The sequence below is a fragment of the Mobula hypostoma genome, chromosome 8, assembly GCF_963921235.1.
Source record: "Mobula hypostoma chromosome 8, sMobHyp1.1, whole genome shotgun sequence".
Lineage (NCBI taxonomy): Eukaryota > Metazoa > Chordata > Chondrichthyes > Myliobatiformes > Myliobatidae > Mobula > Mobula hypostoma.
The window spans coordinates 107,460,539-107,486,555 of record NC_086104.1 but is presented as its reverse complement, the minus strand read 5'-3'; the positions used below and the strand labels follow the sequence as shown (position 1 = coordinate 107,486,555).

Genomic DNA, 26,017 nt, shown 5'->3' with positions numbered 1-26,017 from the left:
ACCTTAAAATCATGCCCCCTCGTGTTAACCATTTTCACGAATTGGAAAAAGTGCTGGCTGTCCAATCTACCAATGGCTCTTAACATCTTATACACCTTTTATCAAGTCACGTCTCATCCTCTTTTGCTCCAAAGAAAAAAGCCCTAGTTCACTCAACCTTTCCTCGTAAAATGTGCTCTCTGGTCCAGGCAGCACCCTGGTAAATCTCCTCTGCACCTTCTCTAAAGCTTCCACATCCTTCCTATAATGAAGCAACCAGAGCTGAACACTGTGGCATAACCAGGGTTTTATACAGCTGCAGCTCTTGAACAATCAACTTTAACATGGTAATGATGAACAATACAACTGGTTCACAGATTATGGGGATTGGGGAAGAGCAAAATTTTGGAGCCACTGAGTGAGATTGTTTGAAAGGAAAGAAGTGTCTGTCAAGTGGGAGGCCTTTAAAAGTGTGATGTCTAGAGCTCAGGGCCTGCATGTTCCTGTTAGGGTGAAGGACAAGGCTGGCAAATTATGAGGGCAAAAAGAGGATATGAGAGAGATCCTAACGAACAGATCTCAGATAGTCAGGGTGCACAACCACTGCTCCCTCCCCATCATCCTCATCACAGGTGCCCCCCAAAAGGCTGTGTGCTAAGCCCAGTGCTGTACAGTCCGCTCACACGTCTGCATGGCCAAACATCCGATAATCACGCTGTGAAATTTGCCAATGACACAACTGTAGCAGGGCTCATCGCCAACAACAACGTAATGGCCTACAGAGGAGAGGTGGAAGTCTTCAAGACCCGGTGCCAGGCAAATAACCTCTTGCTTCATGTCAACAAGACAAAGGAGATGGTTATCAACTCCAGGAGAACTCTTTCCACTCACACCCCCCTGTACATCGACGGTACAGCAGTGGAAAGTGGGAGCAGTTTCACACTCCTGGGAATGCACATCACACACAACCTCTCATGGTCCGAGGACACATCCTACAGTCAAGAAAGCTCACCAATGCCTCTTTCTGAGGAGGCTGGACAATGCACATCCATGCTCATGTCGTTCTACAGAGGCGCAATAGACAGCGTCCTCATAACAAGTGTCATCACTGCTTGGTATGGAACCAGCACTGTGGCAGACAGGAAGGCTCTACAACAGGTAGTCACTGCACCACCAGCACCAGCCTACCCACCTCTAAGGATATATATAGAGAGAGGTGTCAGAAAAGGGCCAGTAACATCATGAAGGATCCAATCCACCCTGTCGTAGACTGTACCACTCCCATCAGGGAGGAGGCTATATAGCAGCCACGAGGACCTCCAGACTCATAAATGGTTACTTTCCCCACCCAGTATGGCTGATCAGTACCTATACCCACTAAACCCTCTCCTCCATACCCCCCCCCCACCATTTTATTATTTCCTGTTAGTTACCTATTGTATAAACACTCCTGTGCCTAGTGTCACTTTACGGACATACTATCAACCAGTGCATATAGGCTACCTTGTATTTACATCTATTGTGTTTATTTAATTATTATTATTGTGTTTTTTGTGTGTTGAATCAGATCTGGAGAAACAATTATTTCATTCTCTTTTACCCTTGTGTACAGGAAATGACTTTAATCTTGAATCCAGCAGGCAAGATGAGGTAAAATCCCAAGACATTTTATAAGTGTAAAAGGGTGGCTAGGGAGAGGATAGGTCTGATTAAAGGCCAGCACCACTGTCGAGGTGTGCAGCCAAAGGAAATGGGTGAGACTTTTTTGAATGTTTTTCTTTGGTTTTTATTGTGGAGAAAATAATGGAGCTAACGAAATGGGGGAAATGACTGATGTTGTCTTAAACTACCTGTCAATTAGTAGGAAGAGGGCATTGGACACCTTAAACGGCATTAAGGTGAACAAATCCGAAAGGCCTAACCTAGTATATTCTTGGGCCCTGTGGGAAGCTAAAGGAGAAATTGTGATTGCCTTCACAAAGATTCTTACTTCAACTCTGGCCACAGGTGAGGCTCCGGGGGGTGGGGGGGGGGGTGGCTGGAGCGGGGCTGATGTGGTGCCATTGTTTGAAAAAAGGTAGCAAACCAAGCCAGGAGACTACAGGCCAGTGAGTCTGACATTGGTGATGGGTAAATGACTGGAGGGGGTTCTGAGGGACAGGATCTACCAACATTTGGACAAACAGCCTGATTTGGGACGGTCAGCACAACTTTGTGTGGGAAGTCCTGTCTGACAAATCCCTTGGGAGCTCACCAAGAGAGTATGTGAGGATAGGACCATGCCTGTTAGAAGGCCTTTGACAAAGTCCCTCATGGCAGGTGAGGTTGTAAGATTAGATTGCATGGGATCTGGGGAGAAAGTGGTTTGGCAGTGGGGTTCAGGGCTGTTTCTCAGATTAAAGGACTGTATCTAGTGTGCCACAGGGGTCGGTGCTGGGACCTTTGTTGTTTATAATTTATATGAACCATTTGGATGTGAATGTACAAGGCATGGTTAGTAAATTTGTGGATGATAGTAAAACGGGTGTTGTAGAAAGTTATGAAAATTCACAGGGAGATCTTGAATAGCTAGGTACATGAGCTGAGTATTTGCAAATGATTTTCAATCCAGATACAGTGGCAAGCAAAAGTTTGGGCACCCCGGTCAAAATTTCTGTTACTGTTAATAGCTAAGCGAGTAAAAGATGAACTGATTTCTAAAAGACATAAAGTTAAAGATGACACATTTCTTTAACATTTTAAGCAAGTAAACTTTTTTATTTCCATCTTTTACAGTTTCAAAATAACAAAAAAGGAAAAGGGCCCGAAGCAAAAGTTTGGACACCCTGCATGGTCAGTACTTAGTAACACCCCCCTTTGGCAAGTATCACAACTTGTAAACACTTTCTGTAGCCAGCCAAGAGTCTTTCGATTCTTGTTTGGGGAATTTTCACCCATTCTTCCTTGCAAAAGGCTTCTAGTTCTGTGAGATTCTTCGGCCGTCTTGCATGCACTGCTCTTTTGAGGTCTATCCACAGATTTTGGATGATGTTTAGGTCGGGGGACTGTGAGGGCCATGGCAAAACCTTCAGCGTGCACCTCTTGAGGTAGTCCGTTGTGGATTTTGAGGTGTCTTTAGGGTCATTATCCTGTTGTAGAAGCCATCCTTTTTTCATCTTCAGCTTTTTTACAGATGGTGTGATGTTTGCTTCCAGAATTTGCTGGTATTTAATTGAATTCATTCTTCCCTGTACCAGTAAATGTTCCCCGTGCCACTGGCTGCAACACAAGCCCAAAGTGTGATCGATCCACCCCCGTGCTTAACAGTTGGAGAGGTGTTCTTTTCATGAAATTCTGCACCCTTTTTTCTCCAAATATACCTTTGCTCATTGCGGCCAAAAAATTCTATTTTAAATTCATCAGTTCACAGGACTTATTTCCAAAATGCATCAGGCTTGTTTAGATGTTCCTTTGAACCTTTTGAACAGAAATTTTTGGCCGCAATTAGCAAAGGAATGTTTGGAGAAAAAAGGGTGCAGAATTTCATGAAAAGAACACCTCTCCAACTGTTAAGCACGGGGGTGGATCGATCATGCTTTGGGCTTGTGTTGCAGCGAGTGGCACGGGGAACATTTCACTGGTAGAAGGAAGAATAAATTCAATTAGATACCAAATTCTGGAAGCAAACATCACAACGTCTGTAAAATAGCTGAAGATGAAAAGAGGATGGCTTCTACAACAGGATAATGACCCTAAACACACCTCAAAATCCACAATGGACTACCTCAAGAGGCGCAAGCTGAAGGTTTTGCCATGGCCCTCACAGTCCCCTGACCTAAACATCATCCAAAATCTGTGGATAGACCTCAAAAGAGCAGTGCATGCAAGACGGCCCAAGAATCTCACAGAACTAGAAGACTTTTGCAAGGAAGAATGGGTGAAAATTCCCCAAACAAGAATTGAAAGACTCTTGGCTGGCTACAGTAAGTTTTTACAAGCTGTGATACTTGCCAAAGGGGGTGTCACTAAATACTGCCATGCAGGGTGCCCAAACTTTTGCTTTGGGCCCTTTTCCTTTTTTGTTACTTTGGAACTGTAAAAGATGGAATAAAAAATTTTCTTGCTTAAAATATTAAAGAAATGTGTCATCTTTAACTTTATGCCTTTTGGAAATCAGTTCATCTTTTACTCACTTAGCTATTCACAGTAACAGAAATTTTGACCAGGGGTGCCCGAACTTTTGCATGCCACTGTAAATGTGAGTTGTTGGAGTTTGGGAGATCAAGCCAGAATAGGACTTGTACCTGGATAGAATCGAAGATCCGTGGAGGGCGTTATGACACAGAGTGAACAGTGGGTGCAAGTGTGTTGCTAGCCAAAAGCAGAGTCACACTGAAACAGGATGGCGAAGGAGCCGTTTGGCACACTGGCTGTTATCAGTCATGACACTGAGTAGAGAAGTTGGGAACTTATGTTGCATTACAAAAAACATCGGTGAGGCAGCACTTGAAATATTGGGGACAATTTTGATCACCCTGTTATTAGAATAAAAACAGTGCGGAAAACATTTACCAGGATGTTGCTGGATCTTGAGGACCAGAGTTGTAGAGAAAGCATAAACAGGTTAGGACATTATTCCATAGAGTGTAGGATAATGAAGGGAGATTTCATAGCGATCTATAAAATTATGAGGGGTATAGATAGGGTAAGTGCAAGCAGGTTTTTTCCCCCACTGAGGTTGGGTGAGTCCAGAACTAGAGGTTATGGGTGAAAGGTGAATTGTGAAAAGGGAACGTCTTCACCCAGAAGGTGGTGAGAGTGTGGAACAAGCTGTCAGTAGAAGTAATGGATGCCAGTTCGATTTCGCCCCCTAAATTTGGATAGGTACATGGATGGGAAGGGTATGAAGGGCGATGGTCCGGTGCAGGTCGATGGGAGTATGTTGATTCAGCACGGACTAGATGGGCTGAAGGACCTATTTCAGTTCTATAACTCTGAGTATATGAGTGGTTGCACAGACTGGGACTTTATTCCTTGGAACGTGGTACATTGAGTGGTGACCTGACAGAGGAAAATAAGATCATGAAGGGCACAGACAGGTTGAAAGGCATATAGTCTTCCTCCCCCTCCCCCCCCACAGGGGTGGCACTAAAAACAAGAGGACAGAAGTACAAGATCAGAGACATGAGATTTCCAAGGGATGTCAGGGGCAGCCTCTTCATACAAAGGCTGGTGTGTATTTAGGATGAATTGCCAGAAATAGTATTTGAGGCAGATACATTACCAACATTTAAAAGGTAAGTTTCAATTCAATAGCTCTTCACTCAACACTGGAACATCTGGACAGTGAAGATGTATATATATCAGGATACTCTTCATTGACTGCAGCTCTATCAATACTATCATCCCCTCAAAACTAATCAACAAGCTTCAAGACAAGACACACAAAATGCTGGAGGAACTCAGTGGTCCAGGCAGTATCTAGGGAAAAAAGCACAGCTGATGGTTCAGGCCAAGACCCTTCAGGACCGAAACATCGACTGTACTTTTCTCCATAGATGCTGCCTGGCCTGCCGAGTTCCTCCAGCATTTTGTGCGTGTGACTATGATTTCCAGCCACTGCAGATTTTTCTTGTTTGTAATAAGCTCCAAGACCTTGGCCTTAATATCACATTGTGCAACTGAATTCTCGATTTCCTCACTTGCAGACCTTACTCGGTTCAGATTGGCAACAACATCTCCTCCACAATCTCCATCAGCACAGGTGCACCACAAGGTACAAGGCTTACTGGCTCTACTCACTTCACACTTATGACTGTGAGGCTAAGCACAACTCCAATGCCATATTTAAGTTTGCTGACAACAGCACTGTTGTTGGCCGAATCAAAGGTGGTTACGAATCAACAGATAGGAGGGAGATTGAAAATCTGTTTGAGTCATGTCTCACTCAATGTCAACAAGATCAAGGAGCTGATTACTGACCTCAGGAGGAGGAAACCAGAGGTCCATGAGCCAGTCCTCATCAGAGGTGGAGAGGGTCAGCAACTATAAATTCTTGGGTGTTATCATTTTGCAGGACCCCCTGGGCCCAGCACATGAGGGCAATTATGAAGAAAGCACAGCAGTGCCTCTACTTCCTTAGGAGTTTGCGAAGGCTCAGTATGACATCTAAAATTTTGACACACCTCTATGGATGTGTAGTGGAGGGTATATTGACTGGCTACATCACAGCCTGGTATGAAAACACCAATGCCCCGAATGGAAAATCGGACAAAAAGTAGTCGATATGGCGCAGTCCATCATGAGTAAAGCCCTCTACATCATTGAGCGCATCAACAAGGAGCATTGTCGCAAGAAAGCAGCATCCATCGTCAGAGACCCCCACCATCCAGAACAAGCTCCCTTCTTGTTGCTACCATCAGGAAGAAGATCAGGAGCCTCAAGACTCACACTACCAGGTTCTGCAAAAGTTATTACCCCTCAACCATCTGGCTCTTGAATCAAAGGGGATAACTTCATTCAACTTCAATTGCCCCATCATTGCAATGTTTGCACAACTAATGCACTCATCTTCAAGGTTCTCAATATACATTGCTTATTATGTATTATTATTTCTTTCTTTTCGTATTTGCAGTTTTTTGTCTTTTGCATATTGGCTGAACAACCAAACTGGTGTGGTCTTTCATTGTATCTTGTATAATGACCATAATAGAATCAAAGTACAGTACAGGTATCCCCCGCTTTACGAAAGTTCGCTTTACACCACTTTGCTTTTACGAAAGACCTACATTTCGCTAACCAAAAGAAATCCGAACAGGATTTTCGCTTTTATGAAAAAAGGTGAAAAGCAAAAATAGCGTTCAGCGTTTGTTTTGCAGCGAGCCGTCATAGAGACAGTGTGCGCCCCGAACAGAACACAGCGCCCCGAGCAGTGAGAGCAGAGCACAGCGCTCCAAGCAGTGAGAGCAGAGCACAGCGCCCCGATCAGGGAGAGCAGAGCAGAACACAGCGTCCTGAGCAGAGCAGAGCAGAACACAGCGCCCCGAGCAGCGAGAGCAGAGCAGAACACAGCGTCCCGAGCAGCGAGAGCAGAGCAGAACACAGCGCCCGAGCAGCGACAGTAGAGCAGAACACAGTGCCCCGATCAGCGAGAGCAGAGCAGAACACAGCACCCCAAGCAGAGAGAGCAGAACACAGCGCCCCGAGCAGCGAGAGCAGAACACAGCGCCCCGAGCAGCGAGAGCAGAACACAGCGTCCCGAGCAGCGAGAGCAGAACACAGCGCCCCGAGCAGCGAGAGCAGAACACAGCGCCCCGAGCAGCGAGAGCAGAACACAGCGCCCCGAGCAGAGAGAGCAGAACACAGCACCCCAAGCAGAGAGAGCAGAACACAGCGCCCCGAGCAGCGAGAGCAGAACACAGCGTCCCAAGCAGCGAGAGCAGAACACAGCGCCCCGAGCAGTGAGAGCAGAACACAGCGCCCCGAGCAGTGAGAGCAGAACACAGCGCCCCGAGCAGTGAGAGCAGAGCAGAACACAGCGCCCCGAGCAGTGAGAGCAGTACACAGCGCCCCGAGCAGTGAGAGCAGAGCACAGCGTCCCGAGCAGCGAGAGCAGAGCAGAACACAGAGCCCCGAGCAGAGAGAGCAGAGCAGAACACAGCGCCCCGATCAGCGAGAGCAGAACACAGCGTCCCGAGCAGTGAGAGCAGAACACCCCGAGCAGCGAGAGCAGAACAGAACACAGCGCCCCGAGCAGTGAGAGCAGAACACAGCGCCCCGATCAGCGAGAGCAGAACACAGCGCCCCGAGCAGCGAGAGCAGAACACAGCGCCCCGAGCAGCGAGAGCAGAACACAGCGCCCTGAGCAGCGAGAGCAGAACACAGCGTCCGGAGCAGTGAGAGCAGAACACAGCGCCCCGATCAGCGAGAGCAGAACACAGCGCCCTGAGCAGTGAGAGCAGAACACAGCGTCCGGAGCAGTGAGAGCAGAACACAGCGTCCCGAGCAGCGAGAGCAGAACACAGCGCCCCGAGCAGCGAGAGCAGAACACAGCGCCCCGAGCAGCGAGAGCAGAACACAGCGCCCCGAGCAGCGAGAGCAGAGCAGAACACAGCGCCCCGAGCAGAGAGAGCAGAGCAGAACACAGCGCCCCGAGCAGAGAGAGCAGAGCACAGCGCCCTGAGAAGCGAGAGCAGAGCAGAGAAGAACACAGCGCCCCGAGCAGCGAGAGCAGAGCAGAACACAGCGCCCCGAGCAGAGAGAGCAGAACACAGCGCCCCGAGCAGCGAGAGCAGAACACAGCGCCCCGAGCAGCGAGAGCAGAGCAGAACACAGCGCCCCGAGCAGAGAGAGCAGAGCACAGCGCCCTGAGCAGAGAGGGCAGAGCAGAACACAGCGCCCCGAGCAGTGAGAGCAGAACACAGCGCCCCGATCAGCGAGAGCAGAACACAGCGTCCCGAGCAGCGAGAGCAGAACACAGCGCCCTGAGCAGTGAGAGCAGAACACAGCGTTCGGAGCAGTGAGAGCAGAACACAGCGTCCCGAGCAGTGAGAGCAGAACACAGCGCCCCGATCAGCGAGAGCAGAACACAGCGTCCCGAGCAGCGAGAGCAGAACACAGCGCCCTGAGCAGTGAGAGCAGAACACAGCGTTCGGAGCAGTGAGAGCAGAACACAGCGTCCCGAGCAGTGAGAGCAGAACACAGCGCCCCGATCAGCGAGAGCAGAACACAGCGTCCCGAGCAGTGAGAGCAGAACACAGCGTCCCGAGCAGCGAGAGCAGAACACAGCGCCCCGAGCAGCAAGAGCAGAACACAGCGCCCCGAGCAGAGAGAGCAGAGCAGAGCAGAACACAGCGCCCCGAGCAGAGAGAGCAGAGCAGAGCAGAACACAGTGCCCCGAGCAGAGAGGGCAGAGCAGAACACAGCGCCCCAATCAGCGAGAGCAGAACACAGCGTCCCGAGCAGCGAGAGCAGAACACAGCGCCCTGAGCAGTGAGAGCAGAACACAGCGTCCGGAGCAGTGAGAGCAGAACACAGCGTCCCGAGCAGCGAGAGCAGAACACAGCGCCCCGAGCAGAGAGAGCAGAGCAGAACACAGCGCCCCGAGCAGAGAGAGCAGAGCAGAACACAGCGCCCCGAGCAGAGAGAGCAGAGCACAGCGCCCCGAGAAGCGAGAGCAGAACACAGCGCCCCGAGAAGCGAGAGCAGAGCAGAGCAGAACACAGCGCCCCGAGCAGCGAGAGCAGAGCAGAACACAGCGCCCCGAGCAGAGAGAGCAGAACACAGCGCCCCGAGCAGAGAGAGCAGAACACAGCGCCCCGAGCAGCGAGAGCAGAACACAGCGCCCCGAGCAGCGAGAGCAGAGCAGAACACAGCGCCCCGAGCAGAGAGAGCAGAACACAGCGCCCCGAGCAGAGAGAGCAGAGCAGAACACAGTGCCCCGAGCAGGGAGAGCAGAGCAGAACACAGCGTCCCGAGCAGGGAGAGCAGAGCAGAACACAGCGTCCCGAGCAGCAAGAGCAGAGCAGAACACAGCGTCCCGAGCAGCAAGAGCAGAGCAGAACACAGCGTCCCGAGCAGCGAGAGCAGAACACAGCACCCCGAGCAGTGAGAGCAGAATACAGCGCCCCGAGCAGGGAGAGCAGAGCAGAACACAGCGCCCCGAGCAGTGAGAGCAGAGCAGAACACAGCGCCCCGAGCAGGGAGAGCAGAGCAGAACACAGCGCCCCGAGCAGTGAGAGCAGAGCAGAACACAGCGCCCCGAGCAGCGAGAGCAGAACACAGCGCCACGAGCAGTGAGAGCAGAACACAGCGTCCCGAGCAGTGAGAGCAGAGATCAGGATGGAGGAGTTCAGGGATCAGGTGAGATCCTCGGAAATATATATGTTAGTGTTATTTTAGGTTTTATGTGTTATTTGGTAGATTATTTTTATGGGTCTGGGAACGCTCAAGAATTTTTCCCATATAAATTAATGGTGATTGCTTCTTCACTTTACGCCATTTCAGCTTACGAGCGGTTTCATAGGAATGCTCTACTCTAGGATAGCAGGGGAAACCTGTATGTATGAAGTATACAACCCTGAAATTTGTTCTCCCCACAGGTAGTCACAAAACAAAAGAACAACCATGAAACCAACCTGCTGAAAAAAAAACACCAAACATCAAAACCCCCTCCTCCCACGCACATTATGGATGTATTGAGTATGCCCGCAAGAAAATGAATCTCAATGTTGTACATGGTAACATACATGTACTTTGATAACAAAATTACTTTACTTTCCACAGGCAGTATGTTGGTGGTAGCTACTCAAAGACTTCTTCAAACTGGCCTCATTGAGACCCCCCACAATGAAGTTGAAGGCACCATGGTGGGTTGCTTCGTGCCTGCTGGTTACAGTGCTCAGCTCCTCCGATGCCTGCCTAAAGTTGGCTTGAGTTGGATGTGCACAGCTACCACGATGATAGTGGAAAACTCCCTCAGCAGATAAAATGGACGACATTTGACCACTGGATCTTCTAGGACTGAGATACAATCATCATATCCGTGCAACATGATGAGTTAATCATGAAGCATACTTCCCCCCCCCACCTTTAAAAGACTCAGCTGAACCGTCTTTACGGAGAACAATAAAACCATTGGATTGCAGTGCTGTATCCCAGATGGCAGAGCTGAGCCATGTTTCAGTGAAGCAAGCTACACAGCAGTCCATGATGTCTCTCCAGTATGGCAATCCTACTCTGAGGTCTTCAATTTTATTTTCCACAGACTGTACATTCACCAGCAAGGTATTCGGGTACGGTGGTCCAAGGCCTCTACATTTTAATCATACTTGTAGACTGATGCACTTATGCATTTTCTTAAAAGGCATTCTGCAGGGTTTGTCGATTTTGAGTATCAATAGATTTGTTTTTAACATCTGAAAACTATATTGCTTACTGAAGTACCACAGCTGAGAGTTTGGATTTCAGCTGCAGTAGTTCTAAGCAGGAATATTTGATGATTCCCCGTGGAGTTGCACACAAAGAGTTGCCACGTATCAGTCTCATCTTTACTAGATTTATACTTCAGTACAAACTTTTGTGGCAGAGAAGTCCACAGATTCACCACCTACCAAGTGAAGAAGGCTGTTTGCTGAGACTATGGACCCTTGTTCTAGTCTCTCCAGCTAAGGATAACATACCCACTGCATTGGACTTGTCAAGTCTTGTCAAAGTATGTTTCAACAAGTTCTTCTCTCATTCTTCTAAACTAACGGCCTAGTTGACCCAGTCTCTACTCATGTACTGCACTGGGAGAAAGTCTTGGGCACACATAAGAAAATCTTGTAACTCGCTCCTCATACTTTAACCCTTTCATTCCTGGAATCATTCTTGTGAATATCCTCTGGACTCTCTCCAATGCTACATCTTTTCTTAGGTAAGGAGCCCAAAACTGCACACATTACTCCAAGTACAGTCTGACCAATGTCTTATAAAACAGTACCAGTCCATACCATTTCTTAGATAATAAGGAGGCAAAACTGGACACACAACCACAGAATTGGTTCAGAGATTTTGTTGGATGAACTAAAGTTTTACCTTGGAATGTTGAGCTAAAGCTTGCAGACAAAACGATTCAACCTTTTCACTCGGGACAGAGCTTAGACTCTGTGCATAAGGTAGGCCATTTCCTCCGAAGCACCAAAGGCCACCCTAAAACATAAGAGATTGGGATAACTTCCACCATATGCCAAGAATGCAAATTAAACAATGGCTTTTCACAGCAGCTTAAGTATTCAGAGGAATTTATAACGATGTTGCCATGTTAAATATTGCTGTATTGTAGTCAGATCTATGTACATCTTTTGGCTGGAAATGGAAGGTAAGGGAGTCATAGACAAAACACAATGTCATTCTCAGCATGATCTGCTTATTAAAGCTTTGAAAGATGGAAACACTTAACAAGAATTGTAAACATAGTGATTTCAAGAGGAAGAAAAGTCACACAAACACCAAAACTGCCAACTTCTCTGGTCTTCTACATAACTTTATTTGCAATCGATGACTGATTTGTGACACAGTCGGTGGATTAGCGACAGAGGACCAAATAATGGAGCTCAGCGGGGAAAAGATGGCTGTTGATTGAATGAGATGTGCAAATGCAAAAACACTGCAGCTGCTGGTAAACTGCTAACACTCAGCACCCTCAAGCAGGCAGCATCTTCTCCCAGTCTCTACCCACACAGAGACCTTCCTGTTTTGTTCTGTTTCCAACTCCACTGCACTCTCCGTATTACTGCAGACTTGCATTATTTCTAACTCATTACCATTTAAAAAAACAACTCATGGTCCAGAAACATTAACTCTTACTCACTTTCCACAGATTCCTGATCTGTGGAGTATTTCTGTCAGCATCTTCAGCTTTCCAGCATTTGAAATCTTCAGCTTCCCCACACCTTTTAGCCACATTTCTCAGACAACCTTAGCCCTTCATACTTAAAGCTACTTTTCTATTTCTCCAAGCCAGAGACCCTAATTCCATATTTAAGTAAACCAGACAGTATTATAATTTTCACCCACTCCCACCAGACTGTTAATTATTACTTAACCTTGTCATGGTATATAACATTTAAAACTAAAGCCCGTAACCTCGTTAGCTTTTCAACATGATCTGGGAAATTATTTTCAATGGATTCCATAAATTTGCTTGCCTAGAATGTTACTACAAAGTTGCGTTACTCTTCATATAATGATTAAGCTTCCCATGATGACTAAATTACCCACATTATCCTGACTTACATTGCCTGAGATGACATTGACAGTTCAGGCTACAGCACTCCAGTTGATCCTCGTTTCTTAAGGCCAATTTATACTTCTGTATCAAATCGACGCCATAGGGACAGCGAGGCCGCATACCCTACGCTGTAGCCTGACGTGCACCTCCCCAAAAATGTAACTACGCAGCAACGCAGACCGCAACAACTGTGATTGGTCCGCTTGGTAGCATCGCATTTCTTCCTATGCTGCAATAGCTTCCCATTGGGTGAAGGGCAAAGAAGGAACTCTGGCTGCAATGCTTCCTATAAAGAAATCATGGAGGACCCTGTGCTTGACGCCAGTTTGTAGCTAGCTGCTACAACCTGTTGACTTCCGCCTGAAGCTAAAACTCAAATAAAGAATGCCATTCTCTGAGTATACTGTGTGTACAGTGATGCGAAATAAGTGGTTGGAGATGATGAACCAAATCATCAAATCTATCTGCCAACATCCAAAAATATTTGAAATGCATTTCCTCGTCCATGTCTCTTAATGGCCGAACAAGCACAGAAAATTCACCCTCCTTCAGTTTCAGTCGCCATTGTTTGAAATTTGAGTTTCTTCGTGTTGAGTTTCAACACGAAGAAACTCAACACAGTGACATAGAAACCCCACCACCAACTAGCGTTTTGGCGGTGAATTGCAGAGCGACGCAGACACACCAACGCACAAGTATAAATGCTCACAACGGTGTAGGCTACTACACAGAAGTATAAATTAGCCTTTAGTCCTACTCAAACTGATTCTACATCTTGATTTTCAGATATTGGCCCTTACTTTCTAGACGACAGCATGGGACTGGATAATTTGAGCTTACCCTTTGTGCTGATAGAGCCTGGTTGCTCTCCCGTAAAGCCAGTGAAGTAAAGTATTGCACACACTGATCCACTTCAGCCTGTGGTAGGGATGCCAACAGATTTCTTAGCTCATCTTCGATGTACGAATCCTACAATACAGAAATCAAACAGAACACAGTCTAAATATAGAAACATTTTCCTAGCTTTCTTCTTGTCTTCACCTCTTTTAATATTTTATTTACACATTTTACCCGCATGTTCATCTCATATCACCTGGACAACACGGTAACACGGGAAGTAGACTGACAATCACAAGGACGGCGCACCAGCCACTTGACCTTCTTCGGAGGTTCAGCTTGTCTCTGAACACTAACACATTTCTACAGGTGTACTGTTAAAAGTATCCTGACTGGTTGCATCACGGTCTGATACAGCACCTCAAACATGCAAAAACGCAAGAAGCTACAGAGAATAGCGGACTCGGTCCAACATGTCATGGGAACGTAGCTTCCCACCACTGAAAGTATCAACAGGAAATGCTCCCTCAAGAAGGCAATATAATCAAAGATCCCCACTACCCTAGCCATACCATTTTCTCACAACCATCTTCACACAGGAGACACTGAAGCCTGGAGTACCACATCCACCAAGTTTAAGAACAGCTACTTCCCTTCAACCACCAGCACAACTCCAATTCCTACCTCAGCATAGCAACACTTTGATCACTTTGCACTAAAACAGCCTTTGGTCTTTTTTGTTCTAATTGTGCTTTTTCTTGTAAAAATTCTCCATAATTTACATTTTCTATACGTATGCTGATTATTTGATGCTATTTGCCTGTAACACTGCTGTATGTAACTAGGCTTATTATTACACCTCTGCATATGACAACAAACTCAACTTTTTTACCTTGCAGTTCCTACATTCTTGACTACCGGTAATGTGTGAAGTTTCCATGCTCACCCTATGCCTGTCTGGGTCTCCTTCCAGATCCCAAAGACATGTGGGATGGTAGTTCAAAGTAAAATTATCAAAGTATATTACCATATACAGTGGATTCTGGTGAATTGGGCCATCAGTTAATCAGGGCAGCTGCTTATTTGGGACAACTTTTAAAGAATAAAAACAAATCCCGAGAAAATAGCCCAGATTTCCTTCATTTATTTGGGACACCACGCCTCTTAATTAGGACAGAAGACTGTTGCCAAACTCTAACACTGCCCCACTCACACAATAGCCACTCCAGTTGAACCTCCTTTCTTTTTATTGGCTCACCCCTGATGAGACTTACAGTTTTCAAATGGATGCACGCTGAAAGATGTCGATGTTTCACTTGGTACTTCAGTGACTCTGTTAAGAGGTTAAAATATCTGCAAATACCCCTACAGACTGATATGAATAGCTCTAAGGAAACCTATTCATCTGATAGCTTTACAGAGGTTGTATCTTGATTTCTTGCATCTTGATTTGAATCCCACAGTCACGGACTTCAGTAAAGAGCGAGACCAAGGAACTGATTGTGGACTTCAGGAAGGTCAAGTTAGGATAATATGCACCAGTCCTCATTGAGAGTTCAGTGGTGGAAAGGGTGAGTAAATTCAGGTTCCTGTCGTTCAGCACCTCTAAGGATCTGTCTTGGCTCCAACACATTGATACAATCACAAATAAGATATGCCAGTGGCTCTACTCCATTAAAAGTTTGAGAAGGTTTTGTACATCAAAGGTTTTTGCAAACTTCTATAGATACATGTCAGACAAAATTCTGAACAGTGATGTCACAGCCTATTACGGAGCTCCAACACCTGGATCACAAGAGGCTACAGCGGGCTGGGGTGCCAGCTCCACCACAAGCGCAATCCTTCCCACAGAGGACATCTTCATGATGCACCCCAGCATCCACCATCAAGGGCTCTTCACCACTTGAGACAAGCTGACTTCTCGTCGCCGCCATCAGACACGAAGTAGAGCCTGAAAATCCACACTCAATGATTCAGAAACAGCTTTTACCCCCATCATCAGATTTCTGAACAGTCCCTATTATTCTTATTTTTTGCAGCTTTTTTTTATTTTGCAATTTATTGCAATTTTGTTACTTTGGACAAAAATACAACAAATTTCACATCATATAAGATAGAGATGATAAACCTGGTTCTGACCTCCTGCTTCATCCATGATTTCTAGTTTGGGAGCATCTGGATTGACTTCTTTATGGCACAGTCCTCTACAAACTTGCTGGTAAAGTCTTTGACTGTCATGATTCATTTACGTTGGGTGCTGAGTCTTTAAATATGGACTGATCTGTTGAGTCAAGAGTCACATCTCAGCTCATCTGTTTGCTTACACCAACATTGAATGACTTTCTGAACTGCATCCTCATGTTCTAGTTTCTGCTGTAGACAGGGGGGAACAGCACAGGCTTTAGGTCTAATTTACCAGTGGGGTTGGTTTGATAGGCAGCTTTGATGGTTGTGTAGCTGTGGTCAAGGGTGCTTAGTCCCCTAGTTGGACAGAGACGTACTGGTGATATTCTGTAACACACTCTTGAAGTGGCCTGGTTGAAGTCACCAGCTTATGATGAAGAGGGCCTCAGGGTAAATCATTTTAAGGCTGTTGATCACAGATAAAGATACTCAACACAGAGCAAGCACACCAGACTGCCTTCCTGACAGATACACCACTCGGAGAAACTTTGACGGCAGATCGTTGATAGGAGCATATACACTGAGTCATGTGTGATTACCCACACTGAGCATCTCGACATGGCTTTTTTAAGATTAATTAAAAAGGAAAATGATTTAAAGAAATTAATGGCAAATGTATTATCTTGAATCATTCAATGTTCCAGGAACAGCCTCTTCCCCTCTGCCAGTTTCTGAATGGACAATAAACCCATGAACACCACCTCAGTAATTTTTCTTTTCCCTTTTTGTGTATATACACACACACACACATACACACAGATATACTGTTGCCAGAAAACAACAAATTTCATGACGTATGCCGGTGATATTAAACTTGATTCTGAAAATTATATGTCAGAAGACTAAATCCCAACCAAGTTGGAGGAACCTATTTAAAATTTGTAACTGATGTTGACCCTACACCAAGTTTACCTTCCTTTAGAGGATGGAGTAAGACCTGACCACTCCCTGATGCAGGGCGCACTGTTATGTAATGTGCAAAGGCAGTGATGGAGCAAGGTTAGAGGCTAAATCACCTCAGTTAATGCAACCTTTAACAAAGCAAAGACATCAAAATGCTTCAAATAAGCATAGAATAAGGAAAGCCAACCAGGAACGTGTTAGAAGAACTAAGTCTGGCAGGAACAAAGGCATGGGTTGGAGTTTCCAGGTCAGGTGATATACCAGTGTGGAAATGGACACCCACAGTAACTGCATGATTCTAACATCCACACCTCCATTTCTGCACCACAGCATGGCTGCTTTAACTTTAGATAAGAGGGAGGAGGAAAACAATGGCTGCAGTTTTCCCAGTTCAAGTTCAATTATCATTCAACCATACAGGAATACCCGTGAATAGAGCCAAATGAAACAGCATTCCTCTGGGGCTCAGCTGCAAAACACAGTCCCAGCAGTCACACACAACACAAGGCACACACAACACATATAAGGCAGCAGTAAAATAATCATACAAAAAATAATTCTGGAAAAAAATTCTGAGACGTTAGCTCTGTTTCGAGTTGCTGCCTGACTTGCTGTGTGTTTCCAGTGTATTGTGCTTTTATTATAGAAGAATAACATACTTTTTTCCCCAAGTTCAGTTTGTTTCAGTGATTAGTTCATACAAATCTTTTTGAAGAGCAAATATTAATGAACTCATCAAACTGTTGTCTTAATCTTCTATTGGCTGAGGAATATCAATTATAGAAATCCAAAAGCAACATCTTCAGAAGTAGGTGCTGATATGAAGAGCTCATTCCAGAAAAAATAAATTACCTGACCCTACTGAATATAACAATAAGGCTAACAACAGGAATTCTGCAGATGCTGGAAATTCAAGCAACATACATCAAAGTTGCTGGTGAACGCAGCAGGCCAGGCAGCATCTATAGGAAGAGGCGCAGTCGACGTTTCAGGCCGAGACCCTTCGTCAGGACTAACTGAAGGAAGAGTGAGTAAGGGATTTGAAAGCAGGAGGGGGAGGGGGAGATGCAAAATGATAGGAGAAGACAGGAGGGGGAGGGATGGAGCCGAGAGCTGGACAGGTGATAGGCAGAAGGGGATACGAGAGGATCATGGGACAGGAGGTCCGGGAAGAAAGACGGGGGGGGGGGTGACCCAGAGGATGGGCAAGAGGTATATTCAGAGGGACAGAGGGAGAAAAAGGAGAGTGAGAGAAAGAATGTGTGCATTAAAAAGAGTAACAGATGGGGTACGAGGGGGAGGTGGGGCCTAGCGGAAGTTAGAGAAGTCAATGTTCATGCCATCAGGTTGGAGGCTACCCATATTATCACCTAAATCTGGAAGCATCAACATCCTAGTGAAGGAAAGCTTGTATGAGTCCCAACCAACATGAACAATCTTTTATTGACAGATGCATTTATACCAAAACAGTGTTGTTGATCTAAACAACACACATCAATGTTGCCGGTGAACGCAGCAGGCCAGGCAGCATTGCTAGGAAGAGGTATAGTCGACGTTTCAGGCCGAGACCCTTCATCAGGACTAGCTTTAGCAGACTTTAGCAGATCTAAAGCAGCTTTTCTGAAACTGCCACTAATCCAGATATGGTGCTGCTTCTGCTAAGTCGTCTTGTTTGGCTGATAGTGCTCAAATGGTACCACAACTTCACCATCAGAGTAATTAACAGTGAATAAGCATTAACAAGCAATGTATTTTAAAAGCATGTTAAGCGATTTACCCACCTCAATTGATTTTGGTAAAGGAGGGCGTAAAAAAAAGCGCAGATCAATGTCTTTAGATCTGGCTAGCCCGATGCAAGTTTTCTGATCACATGCCTGGGCCACAGTTCTGTATTGATAATCTGTAGATGAAGAACATTTACACAGGATTAACAGTAATACTTGGAGTGTTAGCATTTCATTATTCACCACAGACTGAATTTTTACAGTTAAACAGTGACCATTTACAGAGGAGAGCAAATCCCATAGCTTTTCTGTGCAAGTTATCTCCTGTTATTTGGAATCAAACAGCATAGGAGGGCATTCAAGTAATTCAGTCCAAGTTGAACCTTTGGAAGAACTTCTCCTTTCTACGTGGTCCAGCAAATTTTCCTATTCGGGATATATCCTGCTCGCACTACTCTTTCAGGCAAACTGCCATTCAATGTACAGTGTGAAAAATACCACTCCCCAGCACTTTCTTTCAGCTATTAATCCAAAATCTGTGCCCTTTGCTTGCTGACTCCACTAACTATATCTATTGCTGCAAATTCCCTCAAACTGGATCTTCTCCACTAGATTGCTGGGTTTATGAACAACCTCAGCTCTCACAAATGAACACTCCTATTCCCAGCATGACCAAATGAGGGACAACTGATCCATCACAGGCAAAACCCTGCCCACCATTGAGCACAGTCACAAGGAGCGCTGCCGCAAGAAGGCAGCATCCACCATCCAGACCATGCCCTCTTCTTGCAACTACCATTGGGGAGAAGGTACAGGAGCCTTTGGTCCCACACCACCAGGTTTAGGAGAAGTTATTACCCTTCACCCATCAGGCTCTCGAACCACCATGGATAACCTCACTCACCTCAACTCTGAACTAATTCCACAATCTACAGACTCATTTTCAAAGACTCTACAACGCATGTTCTCAGTATTATTTATTTACACAACTTGGCTTATTTTTCATGTTGGTTGTTTGTTAGTCTTTGTTTACGTAAGTTTTTCATAAATTTTATTGCATTTCTTTATATTCCTGCAAATGCCTGCAAGAAAGTGAATCTCAGGGCAATACTGTCTATGGGGACATATACACACTTCGATAAGAAAATTTACTTTGACCTTCCTTTCAAGTATCAGTCCTTGCTGCACTCTCCCCTCCTTCAGCTGCTAGTTTTCCTGAACCATGAAAAACCTGGACCGTTTAAAGTAAGAAACACAAGGATGTGAACATTTTAAAACATTTAAATAAAAGGGGACATTGCTTCTTAAACTCTGATTTTTTTTTTTAATCCACTGATCAGTAATTATGAACATGTGCTCAGTGTCCTACCGTGCCAGTGATATTTCTTTGCCAGGGTCTGGACAGCTTGCAATCGGACAGCTTTTAATGTTGATCGAGTCCGTTTTAGAAGCAGCCACAAATCAGACTCTTGATCTTCCACATCTAGCTTCATGTAATTCTCTGTAAAACACAAGAACTGTGACAACTGTGATTTATATACTTTAAAATATAAATATGGAACATGTCTACCCATTGCAATTTGTGTACTTAAGAAAACAATTACTGAGAAAAAAAATTAACTCTCAAAACAAATTAATAATGGATCCACATGCCTCACAGGAATGGCAGAACGGAGCTCAACTCAAAACTATCAATGACTCATTTGAGAAAGCCACGTTAGAAAGGAATAAAATAATGTTCGTTCAGGGCATCGGAGGAAAACATCAAATGTAGGAACAAGGCATTGAGGAAAATTCAGTCACTTCAGCTGAAAAATTAAAGGAAATTAACCTACAGGATAACTTCTAATCTGAACATTTTCAAAGCATGACTTTATGATCAGAATGAATATTTTGTGATAAGAAATGGAAAATATAGCAGATTTGAGGGGAAAGAGCAACACACACAGAATAGTGGAGGAACTCAGCAAGTCAGGCAGCATCTAATAAACAGTCGACGTTTCAGGCCAAGAATTTTCTTCGGGACTGCTCGACGAAGCCATCCCCCAATCGATGCTGGGTCTTGCCATTGCAGAGGAGCCCGTACGGGGAGCACTGGATACCAGTAGATAAGAAGTGTTGCCCCACCTTGAAGGACTGTTTGGGGCTATGAATGATGGTGAGGGAGGAGGTTTAGGGGCAGGTGTGGGACTTATCCCTGTAAGCACAATAAGCATCAGGAGGGACATCTATGGGAAGGGAGAAATGGACAAGGGAGTCACGCAGAGAGTGATCCCTGTGAAAGATGTGGGGGGGAGGGGAAGATATGTTGTGACGAGAATACACATAAAATTAAGATGTTTGCTGGCCTAGGTTAGCATCAGTGACATCAGCAAGTGGTCTGCCACCTGCCCTCAGGGGAAGGAGAGATAAGGAACAATGGAGCAGCATCTGGAGATGTGTAATGAAGGGACGTGGGAGAGAGAGCTGTCTGGAGCGGCTCCCCCTTTTGAACCCTGAACTGTTTGAAGTGATGGACAGGCGATACCCCAGCAGGGGGATAAAAAGGGACCGGTTTGCTAAGACACACACGCCACCCGAGGTAACGAGACCCTGGAAGCGGTACGCTTCTCACGAGTCAGTGGGAAGTACCAGACCACGGCCAGGGTGGAAAGGTACGATCAGCGGGAACCCGGTGTGTGTCTGCCCCTGCCTGGGTGCCGGGTTCACTGCAGAGGATCGACCGCATCTGGAGGAGGGGTCACAGTCGGTGACCTCAGGTGACATCACCAAGGACCCGCCCAAAAAGCTGCTTGTGAGCCATCTCGCCGGTCTGTGAGTGAAGCCGTGTCTGAATGATCAGTTGTTCCTGTTCTCTCTCTCTCTCTTCCCCCAAGTTGTCCATCGCCATGGCAACGATTACTGCGAACTGAACTACTAAACTGGACTGAACTTTGAGTCACTTTGAAATTTGGTCATTTACCCCTAGACAACGATAGAGCTTGATTGATGCTGTTATAGAAACATAGAAACATAGAAAATAGGTGCAGGAGTAGGCCATTCGGCCCTTCGAGCCTGCACCGCCATTTATTATGATCATGGCTGATCATCCAACTCAGAACCCCGCCCCAGCCTTCCCTCCATACCCCCTGACCCCTGTAGCCACAAGGGCCATATCTAACTCCCTCTTAAACATAGCCAATGAACTGGCCTCAACAGTTTGCTGTGGCAGAGAATTCCACAGATTCACCACTCTCTGTGTGAAGAAGTTTTTCCTAATCTCGGTCCTAAAAGGCTTCCCCTCTATCCTCAAACTGTGACCCCTCGTTCTGGACTTCCCCAACATCGGGAACAATCTTCCTGCATCTAGCCTGTCCAATCCCTTTAGGATCTTATACGTTTCAATCAGATCCCCCCTCAATCTTCTAAATTCCAACGAGTACAAGCCCAGTTCATCCAGTCTTTCTTCATATGAAAGTCCTGCCATCCCAGGAATCAATCTAGTGAACCTTCTTTGTACTCCCTCTATGGCAAAGATGTCTTTCCTCAGATTAGGGGACCAAAACTGCACACAATACTCCAGGTGTGATCTCACCAAGGCCTTGTACAACTGCAGTAGTACCTCCCTGCTCCTGTACTCGAATCCTCTCGCTATAAATGCCAGCATACCATTCGCCTTTTTCACCGCCTGCTGTACCTGCATGCCCACTTTCAATGACTGGTGTATAATGACACCCAGATCTCGTTGCACCTCCCCTTTTCCTAATCGGCCACCATTCAGATAATAATCTGTTTTCCTATTTTTGCCACCAAAGTGGATAACTTCACATTTATCCACATTAAATTGCATCTGCCATGAGTTTGCCCACTCACCCAACCTATCCAAGTCACCCTGCATCCTCTTAGCATCCTCCTCACTGCTAACACTGCCGCCAAGCTTCGTGTCATCCGCAAACTTGGAGATGCTGCATTTAATTCCCTCATCCAAGTCATTAATATATATTGTAAACAACTGGGGTCCCAGCACTGAGCCTTGCGGTACCCCACTAGTCACCGCCTGCCATTCTGAAAAGGTCCCGTTTATTCCCACTCTTTGCTTCCTGTCTGCTAACCAATTCTCCACCCACACCAATACCTTACCACCAATACCGTGTGCTTTAAGTTTGCACACTAATCTCCTATGTGGGACCTTGTCAAAAGCCTTTTGAAAATCCAAATATACCACATCCACTGGTTCTCCCCTATCCACTCTACTAGTTACATCCTCAAAAAATTCTATGAGATTCGTCAGACATGATTTTCCTTTCACAAATCCATGCTGACTTTGTCCGATCATTTCACCGCTTTCCAAATGTGCTGTTATCACATCCTTGATAACTGACTCCAGCAGTTTCCCCACCACCGACGTTAGGCTAACCGGTCTATAATTCCCTGGTTTCTCTCTCCCTCCTTTTTTAAAAATTGGGGTTACATTAGCCACCCTCCAATCCTCAGGAACTAGTCCAGAATCTAACGAGTTTTGAAAAATTATCACTAATGCATCCACTATTTCTTGGGCTACTTCCTTAAGCACTCTAGGATGCAGACCATCTGGCCCTGGGGATTTATCTGCCTTCAATCCCTTCAATTTACCTAACACCACTTCCCTACTAACATGTATTTCACTCAGTTCCTCCATCTCACTGGACCCTCTGTCCCTTACTATTTCTGGAAGATTATTTGTGTCCTCCTTAGTGAAGACAGAACCAAAGTAATTATTCAATTGGTCTGCCATGTCCTTGCTCCCCATAATCAATTCACCTGTTTCTGTCTGCAGGGGACCTACATTTGTCTTTACCAGTCTTTTCCTTTTTACATATCTATAAAAGCTTTTACAGTCCATTTTTATGTTCTCTGCCAGTTTTCTCTCATAATCTTTTTTCCCCTTCCTAATTAAGCCCTTTGTCTTCCTCTGCTGAACTCTGAATTCCTCCCAGTCCTCAGGTGAGCCACTTTCTCTGGCTAATTTGTATGCTACTTCTTTGGAATTGATACTATCCCTAATTTCTCTTAAACAACAGGAATTCTGCAGATGCTGGAAATTCAAGCAACATACATCAAAGTTGCTGGTGAACGCAGCAGGCCAAGCAGCATCTATAGGAAGAGGCGCAGTCGACGTTTCAGGCCGAGACCCTTCGTCAGGACTAAACTGAAGGAAGAGTGAGTAAGGGATTTGAAAGCTGGAGGGGGAGGGGGAGATGCAAAATGATAGGAGAAGACAGGAGGGGGAGGGATAGAGCCGAGAGCTGGACTGTCCAGCTCTCGGCTCTATCCCTCCCCCTCCTGTCTTCTCCTATCATTTTGCATCTCCCCCTCCCCCTCCAGCTTTCAAATCCCTTACTCACTCTTCCTTCAGTTAGTCCTGACGAAGGGTCTCGGCCTGAAACGTCGACTGCGCCTCTTCCTAATTTCTCTTGTCAGCCACGGGTGCACTACCTTCCTTGATTTATTCTTTTGCCAAACTGGGATGAACAATTGTTGTAGTTCATCCATGCAACCTATAAATGCTTGCCATTGCATATCCACCGTCAATCCTTTAAGTGTCATTTGCCAGTCTATCGTAGCTAATTCACGTCTCATACCTTCAAAGTTCCCCTTCTTTAAGTTCAGAACCTTTGTTTCTGAATTAACTATGTCACTCTCCATGTTAATGAAGAATTCCACCATATTATGGTCACTCTTACCCAAGTGGCCTCTCACGACAAGATCGCTAATTAACCCTTCCTCATTGCTCAAAACCCAGTCCAGAATAGCCTGCTCTCTAGTTGGTTCCTCGACATGTTGGTTCAAAAAACCATCCCGCATACATTCCAAGAAATCCTCTTCCTCAGCACCTTTACCAATTTGGTTCACCCAGTCTACATGTAGATTGAAGTCACCCATTATAACTGCTGTTCCTTTATCTTAATTCTGTGCACATGTGTGTTTATCATCGCTGAACTGTTGCATTTATTATCCTTTCGATTACTGTGTTGCTTGTTTCTTTAATAAAACTTTCTTAGTTCTAGTACTCCAGACTCCAACTGAGTGATCCATTTCTGCTGGTTTGGCAACCCAGTTACGGGGTACGTAACAATGTTTAGTGGTAGGATCCCTTTCAAGATGGCAGCAGATTGGAGGAAAGATGCAAGTCTGATTCTATGGCTTTCAACCTTTCCAAAGCTGGTGTTTAATTCCAAGCCAATTGAAATTGATTGCTATTACCTGAGTATCAGCAAATACCAGATTGATAGAAAGAAACTCATGGAAACCATGGGTATCTAGGAATTCTCATGTTCTAAACTTACCTTCATTATTGCAGATAACCAATAGTCATTTGAAATAAAACCTGAAGGCACCCAGTTTTCAACATGCTGTTTGTATAATTCCACCTGTGCCCCAGCTAACTCCATTCTTTCCTCCCTAACAAAGGAGAGAATTATTTAACTTGTAAACACAGATTCTGGACATGCTGCAAATCCAGAGTACCACACACAAAACGCTGGAGGAACTCAGCAAGTCAGGCAGCATCCATGGAGGGGAATAAGCAGTTGACACTTCAGGCTGAGCCCCTTCATCAGGACAGAAAAAGAAGGGAGAGGAAGCCAGAATAAGAAGGTGGGGAAGGGGAAAGAGTACAAGTTGGAAGGTGATAGGTGAGAACAGGTGAGAGTGAAGATGGGTAGGTGGGGGAGGGGATGGATGAGAAGTGGGGTAGAAGAGGTAAAGGCTGAAGAAGGAAGAATCAGATTGGAGAGGACAGTGGACCATAGGAGAAAGGGAAGGACAGACCTGCACTTGAGGGAGGTGACAGGCAGATGAAAAGAGGAGAAAGGGTAAGAGAGTAACCAGAATGGGGAATGAAAAAGAGAGAGAAGCAGGAGGAGGGTTGAAGAAATTACCCAAAGTCAGAAAGTTCAATGTTCACACCAATTGGGTTGGAGGCCACCCAGACAGAATATGAAGTGTTAATCTTCCAGCCTGAGAGGGGCCTCAAACTGCACGAGAAAGTCAATGGATAATGCTGACCATCACCTCAGTGCAAGTGAATGTGCCTTGCACTTATACAATTCCTCTCTTGAATTGACTTTATTTCTTACATCCTTCACATATATGAGAGGTAAACATCTTTACGATATGTCTCCGTCTAAATGTGCAATGTGCAAACATAGTAATTTATAATAAGTAGAACAGTCAATGTAATATAGAGTACACTCAAATCAGTGTGAGTTAATCAGTCTGATAGCCTGGTGGAAGAAGCTGTCCCGGAGCCTGTTGGTCCCGGCTTTTATGTTGTGATACTGTTTCCCAGACAGTAGCAGCTGGAACAGTTTGTGGTTGGGGTGACTCCGGTCCACAATGATCCTTCGGGCCCTTTTTTCACACCTGTCTTTGTAAATGTCCTAAATCATGGGAAGTTCACAACTACAGATGCGCTGGGTTGTCTGCACCACTCTCTGCAGAGTCCTGCGATTGTCCTTGATCTCAGGATATCCTGAATAATGTGAAGTAGTTGATGGAGAATGGAACAACAGGAATGGGAACCAGGAAACAGCCTCTTTGGAATGCTGAAAGGGACTCGGGGAGGGTTTGTGGGGAGTCCGTGTAAAGTTGTTGCAAGAAACAGCCTCTTTGGAACGCT

At 45.6% G+C, this 26,017-nt stretch overlaps 1 protein-coding gene across 7 annotated transcripts in view; it reads right to left on the bottom strand.

Annotated features, from left to right (window-relative positions):
* serac1 (serine active site containing 1) overlaps window positions 1-26,017 on the bottom strand; it is an 82,658-nt gene that overhangs the window by 39,653 nt on the left and 16,988 nt on the right. For 6 of the 7 annotated variants that reach the window (XR_010018992.1, XM_063056565.1, XM_063056566.1 and 3 more), the window contains exons 5-8: window positions 19,748-19,879; window positions 18,436-18,554; window positions 13,571-13,699; window positions 11,536-11,649 (exon numbers count right to left, since the gene is read on the bottom strand). Coding sequence is in view for 6 of the 7 variants with exons in the window: in XM_063056565.1 (XP_062912635.1) it covers window positions 11,536-11,649; window positions 13,571-13,699; window positions 18,436-18,554; window positions 19,748-19,879 (494 nt within the window). In the remaining variant the exon portion in view is untranslated. Of the gene's footprint in view, window positions 1-11,535; window positions 11,650-13,570; window positions 13,700-18,435; window positions 18,555-19,747; window positions 19,896-26,017 lie in introns of all 7 variants that reach the window. The other variant, XM_063056570.1, reaches the window with a different exon arrangement.